The sequence below is a fragment of the Scatophagus argus genome, chromosome 21, assembly GCF_020382885.2.
Source record: "Scatophagus argus isolate fScaArg1 chromosome 21, fScaArg1.pri, whole genome shotgun sequence".
NCBI classification, from domain to species: domain Eukaryota; kingdom Metazoa; phylum Chordata; class Actinopteri; family Scatophagidae; genus Scatophagus; species Scatophagus argus.
The window spans coordinates 19,839,251-19,852,917 of record NC_058513.1 but is presented as its reverse complement, the minus strand read 5'-3'; the positions used below and the strand labels follow the sequence as shown (position 1 = coordinate 19,852,917).

The 13,667-nt window shown below is 45.7% G+C and overlaps 2 protein-coding genes and 1 non-coding gene across 4 annotated transcripts; all 3 read right to left on the bottom strand.

Annotated features, from left to right (window-relative positions):
* Positions 1-3,354: 3,354 nt before the first annotated feature.
* Positions 3,355-3,518, bottom strand: LOC124053303. Its single transcript, XR_006842132.1, has one exon. It is a non-coding gene; the product is annotated as a U1 spliceosomal RNA (small nuclear RNA).
* A 1,013-nt stretch (positions 3,519-4,531) lies between these two features.
* On the bottom strand, positions 4,532-6,280 carry ch25h (cholesterol 25-hydroxylase). 2 transcript variants are annotated; one of them, XM_046377106.1, is made up of 3 exons: positions 6,127-6,280; positions 5,652-5,934; positions 4,532-5,267 (listed from the first exon to the last, which is right to left on the bottom strand). In XM_046377106.1, the coding sequence occupies exons 1-3, from the start codon at positions 6,132-6,134 to the stop codon at positions 4,938-4,940; spliced, it is 621 nt and encodes a 206-aa protein (XP_046233062.1). In that variant the 5' UTR covers positions 6,135-6,280; the 3' UTR covers positions 4,532-4,937. The 2 variants fall into 2 exon arrangements, with proteins under 2 accessions (XP_046233062.1, XP_046233061.1); XM_046377105.1 differs by lacking the exon at positions 6,127-6,280 and having other exon boundaries at positions 5,652-6,117.
* A 644-nt stretch (positions 6,281-6,924) lies between these two features.
* Positions 6,925-13,623, bottom strand: noc3l (NOC3-like DNA replication regulator). Its single transcript, XM_046377102.1, has 21 exons — positions 13,474-13,623; positions 12,705-12,909; positions 12,170-12,296; positions 11,847-12,001; positions 11,691-11,762; positions 10,947-11,077; positions 10,685-10,846; positions 10,340-10,433; positions 10,082-10,257; positions 9,863-9,991; positions 9,622-9,753; positions 9,329-9,409; positions 9,094-9,194; positions 8,919-8,991; positions 8,761-8,824; positions 8,603-8,674; positions 8,300-8,481; positions 7,796-7,924; positions 7,597-7,694; positions 7,257-7,341; positions 6,925-7,127 (listed from the first exon to the last, which is right to left on the bottom strand). Exons 1-21 carry the CDS (start codon positions 13,480-13,482, stop codon positions 6,990-6,992), a joined length of 2,415 nt encoding a protein of 804 aa, XP_046233058.1. The 5' UTR covers positions 13,483-13,623; the 3' UTR covers positions 6,925-6,989.
* Positions 13,624-13,667: the final 44 nt, after the last annotated feature.

The window sequence follows — 13,667 nt, the reverse complement described above, 5'->3', positions numbered from 1 at the left end:
TGAACGAAGGTATACTGTGAGAGAGCGCCGTTCACAGTAACGTTCATGAAGCGGAAATACAGCACGTTCAATTGACAAAATACGAAGAACGATTGTTCTTTGAACACGTTCAGGCACAACACTGCACGTACACACATTGTATGTTTGAAAACATGCCTCGTTTTTTCAAAACACGGCACAAAATTAAGCAAACACCACACTCATTCTGTAGAACACCCAGCTTGTCTGCAAAATGAACTTTAGTCAGAACTATACAGACATTTATAACAATGCTATTTTGTTTTCATGTCACTCACATAGTCTTTAAAATAATCTGACACGGTTTCAGTTAAACACTACTGTGATTAATTCAAAACACATTTATAAAAACTCACCAAGCGCTGCACAAGACCAGTGCTGCTGACTGATGAAAATATTTATTTACCATACACTCAATCAACATGTCAGTCAACATGGAAAATCAGAACAAAATTATATTCTAAGTACTGTAAACGCAGCACCAACACAGAAATACTGCATTGTCTGCATTGCATTGTTGTCTCTTTTGGCCATGAACTCCTCTTCCAGCTCTACCCCTACCTCTCACTCTTCCTCCCCCTTTCATTCTCATTCTCACCCTCCCTCTTCCTCTCTCTGCAGCTCTCTCTGTCTTCCATTGTTGTTTTGAAAATAAAAATCAGTGCTCACCTGTGGTCTTTTTATAGTGCTTACTTCCTGATTGAAGTGGTAACAATTAACCATTGAGGCGTTTGGCCAGGTGGCACATGTATTGGCCAATTAGCTCTTGTAGTGTCATTTTAAATGGCACACATGTGACTTTCTGTCAGATTGTTTGATTGACCTTTTCAAAACTCAGAAGTTTTTATATTTTACATATTTATTTATAGTCTTTTATATGTGCATGTGTGTGTGTGTGTGTGTGTGTGTGTGTGTGTGTGTGTGTGTGTGAATGGAGTCGAGTGAACAGTTTTTTCAGTTTAACTAGAGACAAGAGAATTGTGTTGTACATTTACATGCAATGACACTAAAGGCAGTCTGACTCTGACTCTGATTCTGACTCTGACTCTGATTTTGGTTTTGAAAAGTTCATGAAACACCAGACAGAAGTTCAGTGTGTTGGTGACTTGTCGGCGGAGGCCTGATGGAGGACAGAGGACTATTGGAACACTGATGGAGGAATCGATTGGGTTGATTGAACAATGATGAAGCATCATGATGCGTTCAGTGTGATTATTTGGTTCTGTGCTTTTATTATTCAGCTAATGAAAGCACAGTTCAACTGAGTGACCTTCAGGTGGCGAAGATCCAAGTCTTCTGTTCATCTTCATCTTCCTCTGTGGCGAACAGGAGCTCTTTGTTGATGATGAGGACGTTATGTAACAGCTCAGTTAGTCTCCAAAGGACTGAGGATTAGAATAAAGTTTCTTCACTTTGACTCATTTTCTTCGTTGTCTTGCCTCGACACGCTCACTGACTCACAGTGTGTGTGAAAGTATTTGTTCCATATATCAGCAGGTAAAGGTTAAAACAACATAACAACTGTGGGGGTGGAGGCGTGTTGCTGCAGGTCCTGGATCAGATCCACAATCAGAAGTGAGGCCTCTGTGTGGACGTGAGCTCGAACACTGAAGCAACGTGGACAAGACTCTGAAGACATGGAGAACGGAGGCAGAATTTTGTACATCCATGATGTATAAAGCCTGAAGCTGTCAGGACGAGTTCGCTCACTGTCACCTGAATGTCACGTCATCAAAAGGTGAATGAATGAAGGTTTTATTGACAAGTCCCTTATTTGAAACAGTGCAAAACATAAAAGACGAAAGAGCTCCATTCACACAGCCACCAATATCCACAATCATACAGCTATAAGGGCAATAAGTTATATGTAATTTAAAAATACCGTGTTGTTTAAAATACAAATTATTGTACATAATTACGAATTAGCAGCCTGTACAGTTCAGATGACCCAGGGGTAAAAGTCGTTTTTCAGTCTGGTAGTCCTGCTTCTCAGGCTCCTGTATCTCCGCTCAGAGGACAAGACGGCAAACAGTTCATGTCCCTTAAAATGTTCCTGACTCTGCTGAGACACCTGGAGCTGGCAATGTCCTCCAGAGAAGACGGGGGACACCTGATGATTTTCACAGCAGTTCTTCTTCCTCTGAAGTCTACAGCGGAGCAGCCAGCTCTCTTTTCTTTCTTTTTTTTTTACTTACTTACTTTACTGCTCATCGAGGACTAAAAGCACACATCTTATTGATCCTCTGGACCACTGGTGTCTTAAAGACTCTGTTCCAGACCCTGATCAGAGTCCAGACTAAGAGAGAGGAAGCACACACATGAATGTTAGGCAGCACTCAGTCTGTACAGCACAGACAGAACAGACGTGTTGTTTTTCTTCATGTTTCAGGTTAAGAAAACAAACTGCATCTTTGTCACCAGCTCTGAGCAGACTTCTGTGCTCAAACTGTTCATCTGGTTTATCGTTAATCCGACTGTTAACCTTAAAGTGTTTGTGCTCTCGGCTTTCCTGCTGTGTGACGGGTCAGGGTCTGAGTGTTTCCTCCCCTCCGTGGAGGTTCACACAGCTGAACTTTGTTGAACTTTATTCCAGTAAGCGGACTCACTTCCTCTCTGAGGGTTTCTGCTCTCACTGAGCTTGTTACCTCCTCACGGCTTTAATTCTGAATTCTAATTCTGGCTGTTTCGATTTTGCTTGTTGGATTCCTTTGTTTTCAGTCCAGAGTAAAACTGTGATTTCCCATGACTTCCTGTGTGCTGTCAGCTTCCTGTTGCTCAGGTGTGATGAGGAGGTCGCTGCCTCCCCTCTGACTCACCATCACATCTCCCCCCTGTCATCATGTCACTCTTCTTCTGCTCTTACTTTATGTTTGACTGCAGTACAGGCATTTTCAGGCAGCAGTTGTTGACTACTACGTGAAGCTCAGAAAACTTGTGTACTTTTACTACTCATGTTTTAACTCCATGAAATGGTGTAAATACTTGCGGTTGAACCTGCTGGTCTGACTGGACCTGTGGATGGGACGTGGACTGCCATTAGAGACAGGGACTAAACCTCTTTGGACCGGGGACTTCTGAAGACTCTTAAGTGATCTCTGAGATGTTTCTGTTGACTCACTTCTGACATTTATATTGTGAAACACTGAACTCTTTGTTCTGTTTAACACAGATGATGACACCTCCCACCCTCATCTCTCCCTCTCTGTCTGCCTGTCTGTCTGTCTCTCTCGGTACATCAGATGGATAATTGTGTGGGGGGGCATTATTAATCACAGGGAATCGAACCTGCGACCTTCCAATCACAAACCGCTTCTCCAACCTCTAGGCCACGGCTTCCCCGAAAGAGTGCAAACGCAGTCCCGCACTACCACAAATTATGCAGTCGAGATTCCCACATTTGGGGAATTCGCAGGGGTCAGCACAACCGGAGTGCAATGGCCAAGCCTCGCCCTGGGTGAACCACCTTCTTGATCATGGCATCTCCCCTGACAGGTAAGTATGAGTTTGAGTTTGAAAATTTAAGAATTAAAGAGTTTGGTCTCGACCTGCTCTAATTGGAAAGTGTCATGAGACAGCGTCTGTTGTGAATTGGCGCTATATGAATAAGCTGAATTGAATTAGTTGACAGTGACAAAACTGTGAACTTTGTGCCATTTCATCCTGCTTGTTGGCGTGTTTAAGTACATGTAGTACACACAGTACATGCAGTACATTGTGTTTGACTGCTGGTGAAAGTCAGACTCTTTCTGTTCCTTTCTCATGGGCTCAGTGATTACACAAACTTCTCCATCCGCCCGGAAACCAAACCGTCATACCCGTCTCCCTCTTCCCTATCATACACGTTTCCGACGGCAAGAGAAAACAGGACAAAACGAACTCAAAGCCACTTTTTGCTGCCTGAGTTTTTCCTGCATTAAAGAGTCAGTCAGTCGAACATCCAGTTGGTCGTATAAAGAGTTCAGAAGCTTCATAAACTCTTTACACCCTGAGTGGTTTCAGCTCGACAGTCAGGCTGGCAGGAAAGAGCATAAAACAATGAAAAGATTAAAGAACAAAGATGGTGTTTGAGCAGCAGTCTGAGTCATTATTCCAACACACACACACACACACAGTCTTTGTAATCAACATGGAAATTCTCTGAGCAGGTCACTCAGTTTTGGTGAAACTCTTCATCTATCAAACACGAGTCCTCCTGCAGCTCGTATCTGCAGATCTGAGTTTGTCTGGCAGATTTTCATGAGGGATACAATAAAAACTGAAACTCAGTGGAAAGAACTTAAAAGTTGACTGAAAGGTCACAGTTTTAGAGAAAACTCTGAGTTGACCCCAGATAACCTGAAACAAATTGTGAATGATGTCTGGATGAATGGATGCTTACTTGTTTGCTTCTTCTTGTTATGACTTATGATCAGAAAGTGACCAATAAATTTTATAAAAACCTGTGACACTCAGATTTTAGCAGCGAGTGGCAGGGAAACTTTGTGGAAGCTGAAACAAAACAAGAAACAACTGCTTCAGTTTGGTTCACAAAGTTTATTGCCAGTGAATAAAAAATAATACTGTTTTTTTACATTTCATTCATGCATCATCTTCCTCCAAAACCTTCTGAATATGTTTCACTCCAGCAGAAACATCGTCTCCTTCATCACGGTTCAGTAGTCATTTCCTTCGGTGCACCTTTCTCATCGAGGTAAACTTTTCAGTATTTCAGAAAAACCTTCTGGTCAACACTTCAGTGCCAGTTCAATACTTTGATAAAAAAATAAATAAATAAATAAATACATGGATAAATGAACAGCCCTACTTACAGTGTGTGACACTTCAGTCTTTTAATGTAAAAGATAACCTTCGTTCAAACAAACTGTTCAGGTCAGAAACGTCTCCATCAGTCCATCAGCAGCTCCATCGGGACTTCAGTCTTAGTGTGTGAACAGAGTCCCAGCCAGCCGGTCCCAGTGCGTGAAGTAAGGGGCGAAGTTACAATTGGACTTGAGGTGGTGGATGTCGTGGTGCCGGGCCCCTCCATACAGTCCCAGTGGCACCAGGCGGTGGGTGGCACAGGGCAGGTCGTAGCCACAGTGGTCCTCCACTGACAGCCAGATGTTCACCAGGAAGAAGCTGAGCTCAGTGAGCGGGTGGCAGCCCAGAAGCAAGGGGTTGACGGCTGCAAAGAAGCCCAGACTGAGGGTCTCCCAGGCCCCGGAGTACTCTGTGGTGAGGGCAGAGGTGGAGGTGTAGGTGTGGTGCACCTGGTGCGGGAGAACAACAGGAAACATGAGGGTGGAGCAACAACACAACTCATGTTTCAGATGTCAGAAAAACAAGAAAGAAGGCCATGGGAACAAGACCTCAAAATATTTGTTATTAATATTAATTAATATTTTTTATTTTAGTTCTGATGTATTTTTCTGATGAGCTCAGAACAGACTGTCCTTCTACCTCCATGGAAAACCTGTCTCATGTGAAGTCATCACCACTAAACAATGATGCAATTCATACAATGCAATTGGAAAGAGTCATGAGATATCTTTTCTTGTTAATTGACACTATTTAAGTAAACTGAATTGAAAAAATTGAAATAAGAAGTGCTGACCGGTCACAGAGGATGAACAGAAGAGCGTTCGGATACAAACCTTGTGGAAGCTTCGGTAGAGCCAGGGAACTTTGTGGTGCAGCAGGTGCCAGGTGAAGCTCTGGAAGTCAAAGAGCAGCAGGCAGACCAGCACTTGAGCCAGCAGGCGAGGAAGAGGCGGGGCCTCATTGGGCAGGTGGACAGGCCTCAGGTACCAGTGCACCACCGTCAGTGGGAAGATGAAGACCATGTGATTGTAGAGCGTCAGAGCCAGGCAGCTCCATGCCGAGGCCCAGCTCATGGAGCTGTGAGGCTGCAGCTTGTACCTGCGCACCAGAGCCGACCTGGAGGACAGCACGTCCATCAGCAGGAAGGGCAGGCAGAAGGACAGGTAGATGGACATGGAGAAGAACACAGGGAAGAAAGGTGAGCGCAGGAGGGAGGAGTGTCCCAGGACAAAGTTCCAGAGAGGCTGCAGCAACATCCTACTGTCAGATCTGAGTCTGAGTCCAAAGTGAGCACCAGAGTTTCGTTACCTTTGCATTCATGCGCTCAGCGCCGCCCTCTGCACGCCCTTATAAGGACTCTTCCTGCTCTCCACAGAGACGTCAGCACCTAATAGAGGAATGGAAAGCAAAAAGCACATGACTGACCGAAAGGTACTGTGGTTTTTCCCCTGAACAGCCAGTCACGCCTGTCAGACTGAGCTCTGACAAATCTGAACACAAAGTCTTCTGCAAACCAATGAGAATAGACTACCTGTGTGACATCACAGCCTCAGCACCGTCTTCTGGCTTCAAGACTTGTGTGTTTAGTATCTTACTTCATTTTGGAATTTCTCCCTCACGTGTTCATACAGCAGCTGTGGCTGGAGGGTCGCTGGTTGAATTCCCTGGAGTGGGTGTTGTGGAGTGATTGATCAATGCTTTCCCCCACCTATTAATCAGCTGATGTGCCCTTGAGCAAGGCACTTAACCCCCACAATTGCTTCTCAAGAACCTGACATGGCAGCCCACTGCTCCTGTGTTTCACTGCATGTTGTGTTTCCATCATTGATGGATTAAATGGAGAGAAAAAATTTCAGTATATGTAAAAATATACTGACAATGAAGTTTTTAAAGGTTTTTTATGTTGTTCTGGGGAGCCCCCTGATGGACTGAACAGGAACTGCAGCCACCGTTAAAAATACATTTTTGGGTCTCATTCAGGACTCGCGATTCTTGCATTTTCTCTGCTGAAGCACAGAATATCAAATCGTTTTGTCATCCAGCATGATGATGTTACAACCACAAACCAACGAACAGAGTGATAGAAGACACACCAGGACAGAGGAACAAGATTTATAAGAAAAGATTTTTATTTTAATTCCCTCAGACAGAGGGTGACATCTGTGTGTGTGTCAGTGATCAGTGTGTGTGTTCATGTGTGTGCCAGTTGTATTAAAGTCCAGCTCCGCCTCCTCAGCGGCGTTCAGGATGCTCTCAGCTCGTCTCTGCAGCTCTTCATCCAACAGTGTCGCTCCGATCACAAAACGATCCTGATAAATGAAAAAAAAGAAACAGCTTTACTGACAAATCAAACATGAGATTAATCAATAATCAGTGAGTTAATATTGAGTGAACTGAAAGATTCTGTTCAACAATCAAAGTGCCCTTGGTTTTCATACCTTCTTCTTGCTGCTGGGTGGGGCTACAGGGGGGTTAAAGGTCATGTCTTTCACGCTATAGACATTAAACAGCTCCACTGGAGACCTGAACACACACACACACACACACACACACACTGAAGCAGCTGATCAAGGAAAACCAGTTTTGTTACATCTGTATCAGCAGGGAGATCCACTGCATCGAAACAAACGCCCCTGACTTCCTCTCAGTGCATGAAGCCACCTGACCGACTGCGCTGAACTGTTCAATGGCCTGCTCACAGACCAGATCCAGATCCACTGGTGCTGTGAAAACCTTTAACGTGTTAACATGCTGACGTGTTGCTGTGCTGACGTGTACCTGCGGCTCAGTTCCACACTGAGCGCTGCTGAGCCTTCACTGGGAGCTCCCCGACTCAGGTGGTCCGCAAACCGCCGCACGACCGGGTGGTAATGTTTCTGTGAACACACAGGGTGCCGCCACACACTGTTGAGTTAGACACCTGCAGTGTGTGTATGTGTGTGTGTGTGTGTGTGTGTGTGTGTGTGTGTGTGTGTACCTGTAGTGTGAGTAGCTCCCACAGAGCTGTGTTCTGGACATTGCAGTGTTCAGGTTCGTCCAGCTCTGGCAGGTACAGCCCACTGCCCTGAACTTCATTATCCAACAGGAAGTCACACTTGGGGAAGGCCTGAAACACACACACACACACACACACACACACACACAGATGCACACACACATGTTTAGGTAGGCACAGTGTTATCATGTTGATTCAACAGTACAGATCTCTTTCTGAGCCACTGGCTGAGTGCAGTCAGAGTCTGGACTCAGCCGACGGACTCTCGCTCTCCTTTTACACCAGGTCAGGTCCTCCACTCAGTTTCATTTGTTTAAGTTCAACCAATCAGAGCAGAGCTAAGACTGTGTGTCCTCCTACCACCTGTTCTCTTCGAGCACAGAAGACAACAGCTCTTCACACACACACTCAGTACCCTGACACTGTGGTACATTAAGATCGCTTTACTATGCTGTCAGGATAATTCAGACACACACACACACTCACATGCACAGCAGCTCTGTTGGAAGCGAGGATTCCCACGCTGGCATTGGGCAGCACGTGCAGACTGAGCGTGCTCAGTCGTTTAACAAAGGCCATCGCCCTCTGCAGGGTCACTTGCTTCTTGCGGCGAGTCAACATGGCATCCAGGCACTGCAGCACGATGATGATGTCATCATTGGATGCCCCTGAGACAGACAGCAGCTTTCAAGTCGAAATGAAGAGACAGTCTGTGTGTGTCACACAGTGTTTACCTTCTGAATGTGTGTTAACATGGAATCTGCACTGAAACGTGCTGACGTGTCTCACCTGCGTTGAGCCTCAGCAGCATTTTGTAAAGCTGAGAATAAAAGTTGAGCGGGTCAACGTTCAGAACATCACCTGAAACCAACAGAAACATGAAACTTCAGGTGAAACACACTCTCACACACACTCACACTCACTCAAACACACACTCTCACACTCACCTTGTCCTGACAGGACGGTGAAGACAGTCTGGATGCAGTGGAGACTCTCCTGATTGGTCCGATCCTGCAGAGGTCAAATCAGGCCAATCAATACAATCAATCTGTTTGTGTCAGCGAGTACAGCTGGGTAAGTGGGCGGAGTTCAGGGAAATACTCACTCCTGATTGGATGAGATTCTGCAGCACGTTGAGCAGGTCGTCAAAAAACTCCAGGTTGATCAGATGTGCAAACCTGAACGGAAGTCATCATCACAGTAAGTATTACAGTGCTGTACGTGTGTGTGTGAGTGTGTGTGTGAGTGTGTGAGTGAGTGTGTGTGCCTGTGTGTCATACTTGGCCAGTCCCTCCAGCACAGCAGGAAGCAGAACAGACTTCTGAGCTTTCTTTAAGATTCTGAAGTAGATGAGGAAGACGATGTTCAGAGTCTCTGTGTGCTGAGGATGAAGAAGAGGAAGATGAAGAGGAAGACGTGAAGGAAGATGAGGAGGAGTTTAGTTTTTTTTTTCTTGTTTTTTTTTTTTTGTTTTTTTTTTTTAGGGACAAACTTCAATCTCTGCTTTCGACTCACCAGTTTGATCTTCTTCTCTTTGCTCTCTGATGCTTCAGCCTCCAGCAGCTCTTTCTCCAACTTCTCCTCAGCCTTCTTCCACTGCGCGCACACACGCGCACACACACACACACACACACATTAATTCCAAGTGCACAGGTGAGCTCAGGCAGTGTGGTCAAAGAGCTTGTGTGTGTTTTGTTGCTTCATTCGATTCTCCCAGCAGCTGAGGAGCTTGTGGAAACCCTAACCAAAACGAAGACGAGCAGCGACTCCGTAGGGGAACAGCAGGAACTCATGAACGTGAGGTTTACCTTCCTCTGCATCCTCGACAGGTTCTTCCTCTTCTCTTTGTTGTTCATGAATTTCTTCTTTGGTGCAGTGTCCTCGATGTCCTTCTTCATCTCTACCTCCTTTATCCTCAGACTCAGCAGGGTCCTCAGCACCTGATGAGAGGGGTTACAGTCGCATCAGCTTGTGGTTGTGCAGGTGCTCTCAGGTGAAATCAGACCTGACAGCATTGGCTGTGTGGTTTGGGCGTGTGTGATTTGTTACCTGGGGCCCAACGTTGTAGTTGAGGCTCTTCACGAGGCCGGAGATGACCCGCACGGTGGCCAGTGAAGCAGTGCCCACTTTGTCCTGCTGGAAGAGCTTCCTGAACGCATCGCAACACATACCCGACACCTGTAACACACAGAGACAGCTGAACACAACACCTGTGAGCAACAAGACGCCGAGCAACCTGAGCAGCAAGACACTGAAACAGTTTCTTACATTCTTGGCGGGATCGTTCATCAGCGGGACGAGGACAACGATGATGTTGTTGTGGAAGTTGAAGTGGGGCAGAGCAAGTAGCAACTCACACAGGCAACGAATGGCAACTTCAGCGAGGCCGCGGTACGACTGCAAACCCACTGCCTGACTGCGCTTCTTCTTCTTCTGCTTCCAGTCTAAAGATGGAGGGCAAAGGCAGCGGTGTGGCACCTGTATCTCCTGCTGTCACATTATGTTTGTGTTGGTGAGGTTGGGTACCTTTGATGGTCTGCTCCAGGTCCTCCAGGTAGAACTTGTACTGACTGACCAAACCTTCTTCAAACTCTCTGAGTTGCTGAGTCTCCTTCTTCACCTGCAAACCAAATCAACCGACCAAATGAGAACATTCAAGGATTCAGAGGATGATTTTACAGGTACTTTAAGGTATCTCATACTTCTGAAGCCTTAAAATACTACTGCAGTTTTCAGTGAGTGACTAGAACGAAGAACGAAGCAGCTTCTCCCTGAAAACACAGAATACGTTCAAATCCAGTCCAGCATGACTCGAGTGCCTAACCCTAACCCGACACAAACAGCCTGGATCAAACACAAACACACGGTTACCTTGGCGGCCTTTTCTGCGGGGGTCAGAGGTCGTATCCTGTAGGTGGGGGCGATGTCTTTAAAGATCTCCATCAGAGACACCATCACCAGCTTCCTGACTGTCACGGCCACACAGGGGTCCGACTCCATCAGCATCCCTCGCAGCTCCTTCACTCGCTTCATCTGATCACACACACTTCATGTTAAATGAGTTCTGAACAGCTGAGAACACACTAAATATCAATGAAAGGTGTCAGATCCCACACCGGCAGTCCAGTCTTACATTAGCATAGGGGTCTGAGACAATGACTGATCCCAGGCTAGCGATGCGCAGTTTCTTCTCATTTATCTTGTGAACTCTGAGATGTTCTCTCTGCTCTGGTGTCAGTGCTGCAAAGCTCTCCGGCTCCCCCTCTGCACAGGAGGACACATTACAGGCATCATTAAAACTGCGGGCTCGCATGAAATGAGCTGAAATAAAAAGACATTTTAAATAAACAAGGAATGATGAAATCCATTTAAATCAGGTTTATTGTTCAAAGATTTCTTTTAAACAAATAAGTTATTTGTGTTTATTGACCCTGAACCTGCGGAAGTTTGACCTCCTTACACATTCAGCATCTCCTCACCAACGAAGTGAGCTCAAAACATATTATGCTTCAGGTTTCTAAAGGAGGAGCAGCAGCACAGTGGAGACGCCGTCTGTCTTCAGAGAACTAACCAACAGCAAAGAGTTGTGCTTAACCTTTTCTCTGCATTCACTTCTCTTCTGTCCTCACACAAAACAACATCAGCTGAGTCTCACAGAGCGTAAAGCTGCTGGGAACACAAGTCAAACAGCAGAAATCTTTAGTGTTGATGACTGAGAACATCACTGCAGGACAGGTGAAGGTTAAAAATACTGATTCGCTGTTTACAGAAAGCGACTTCACGGCATAATAAAAGGCTTCGAGTGAGAGGCCGCTGCAGCGATGGAGGCTCGTTTACCTCCACCTAAAACTCGATGCAGCCGAAAAGTCATCCCCACCGTTTTCACAGTCCTCCTGTCCATCAGCAGCGTCTTCCTCCTCATCTTCCTCCTCTGGCTGCATTTTAACAACTGCAAACAAACAACAGAAGTGACGTTTACTCTCTAACTGATCGGATCAATCAGAGGATCAATCAGTGGATCAACGTGTCGTACCTCTCTCTACACTCTGTGGGATGACTCCCGTCTTGTCTTTGATTGGCAGCAGGTGAACGACTTCCTTCTCTTCTGTCCTCGCCATCTTCCTCGGAACCTTTTCGTAACTGCGAACCACCTCCGAGCTGCGCTTCTTACCACTGTGCACCGGCCCGCTGGGACGCCCCGGCAGACCAAACAAACACACCTTGGTCACTCTGCGTGTGTGTGCGTATGTGTGTTTTCTACATCTACACTCATATCTGTCAAATGTTTTCCACAAGCAGATAACATCAAACATCCTGCTGTGGTCCACTGAAGGTGTGCATTTGTGTTGCTGTTACCATGACGATAGGTCTCTGGTGATGAAGGAGGCTTGTCTCGCCAAGGTGGTCATCTGCTGCAGATCTTCATCCTCCATCATGTCTGTCGGCAGGCTCTCCAGAAACTCCTCCTCATCCTCCTCTTCCTCTGTCAGAAACATTCATCAGTACAGGCAAAACAACTTGGAGCAGTGCATCATGGGAGAAAAAGTCCACTGAACTTCGATTAAAATAAAACAGAAAACAAGAAAATCTGAGACATTTGAGAAACTGGAAACTGAAGCCTTGTTCACAGAAAGTTTACAGAGAATTTTCAGCCTCACAATCATGTGTGTGAAACCCCCATCACCACCCCTGGCTTCAGTTACAAGTTCACCACATAACTTCACGTCTTTCTACAGTTTTAAATTATTTTATTTAAACACAGGAAACTCCCTGCATAGGCTGGAGCTTCAAACTCCACAGGAGGAACTTGTTTCAGAAGGATCAACTCTGTTTTTTGAAGGTGAAAATCTTATCTGACAGCAATCAGCTAATCAGAAGCTCATCATCTCACCAGGTCTCTTCCTGTATGTCTCCAATGGACGAGGCGTTCTGATGGACGCATCCTTCACCGCTTGTCTCAGCTTCTTCTGCTCTTTTCGCTGCTTCTTAGCGACGTTCTGCTGCTTCAGTTGACGGTTCTTCAGCTTGTTCTCCAGCTTCACGTCGCTCGTCTTCAATAGGCGGCGGAATGTCGGCCGGCGCTTCTTCGACCGAGGCTGGAGGGAGGAAGGAGAGACAGGAAGGAGAGGAAACAGGAGTTAGAGTCTAACTCTTCTTAGACCTTCACACTGGAATCGAAGTCTTCCCTACAAATCCTCGGTGATAAACGTAGCGGCAGAAATTTCCCATGAGAGAAACACAAAGAACTTTAACTGTAATATTATGTGTGTTTTAACTTTCAATGAGACACGCTCTTATTTTGAAGGCGTTCCTTTGTCAGAGTTAATACAGATGAGCAAATATGTTGAATTTCTTAGCTTATTATGACAATACTTAAGTCATAAATGTAATGTGCCTCCAAACAAATGATATCTGAAATTATACATTTGTCCTATGAATGCATACCAGAATAAAGAAATAAAATCTACCAAATCTTCACAGAGACGACAGAAATGACTCATCTTAATATTAACTCCTCCTCGGCATATTAAACAAATGTCCACTTCATCGAAACACCCACGGAAACTGGCAGATTTGTCTATGCAGTCTGGTGCAGCTGCTTATGCTAAAAGGCACTTTAATTAGAGCAAAATAATGATCAGTGGTTACGGTGAACTCACCGGACCCATGGCGGCGGAAACTCAACGTCTCACTCCGCAGGTTCACACCGAGGTGTTATCGGCCTCCGTCGGAGAGTGAAATCCGCTTTATCGGTGGGTTTTAGTGGAAAAGAAGGAGTTTGTTTCCACACGCGTGTTGATATGCAGGCTGAGATCGATAACCCGGAAACACTAAACCGAAAACCTCCTCTGGT

Coding starts and splice junctions, on each gene's coding strand:
- noc3l (XM_046377102.1), bottom strand. Junction 11,763..11,846: donor CCCACAGAGTGTAGAGAGAG/GTACGACACGTT, acceptor GTTTGTTTGCAG/TTGTTAAAATGCAGCCAGAG. Junction 9,754..9,862: donor ACTACAACGTTGGGCCCCAG/GTAACAAATCAC, acceptor CCCTCTCATCAG/GTGCTGAGGACCCTGCTGAG.
- ch25h (XM_046377105.1), bottom strand. CDS start 6,074: ATGTTGCTGCAGCCTCTCTGGAACTTTGTCCTGGGACACTCCTCCCTC. Junction 5,268..5,651: donor TCTACCGAAGCTTCCACAAG/GTTTGTATCCGA, acceptor CTCCCGCACCAG/GTGCACCACACCTACACCTC.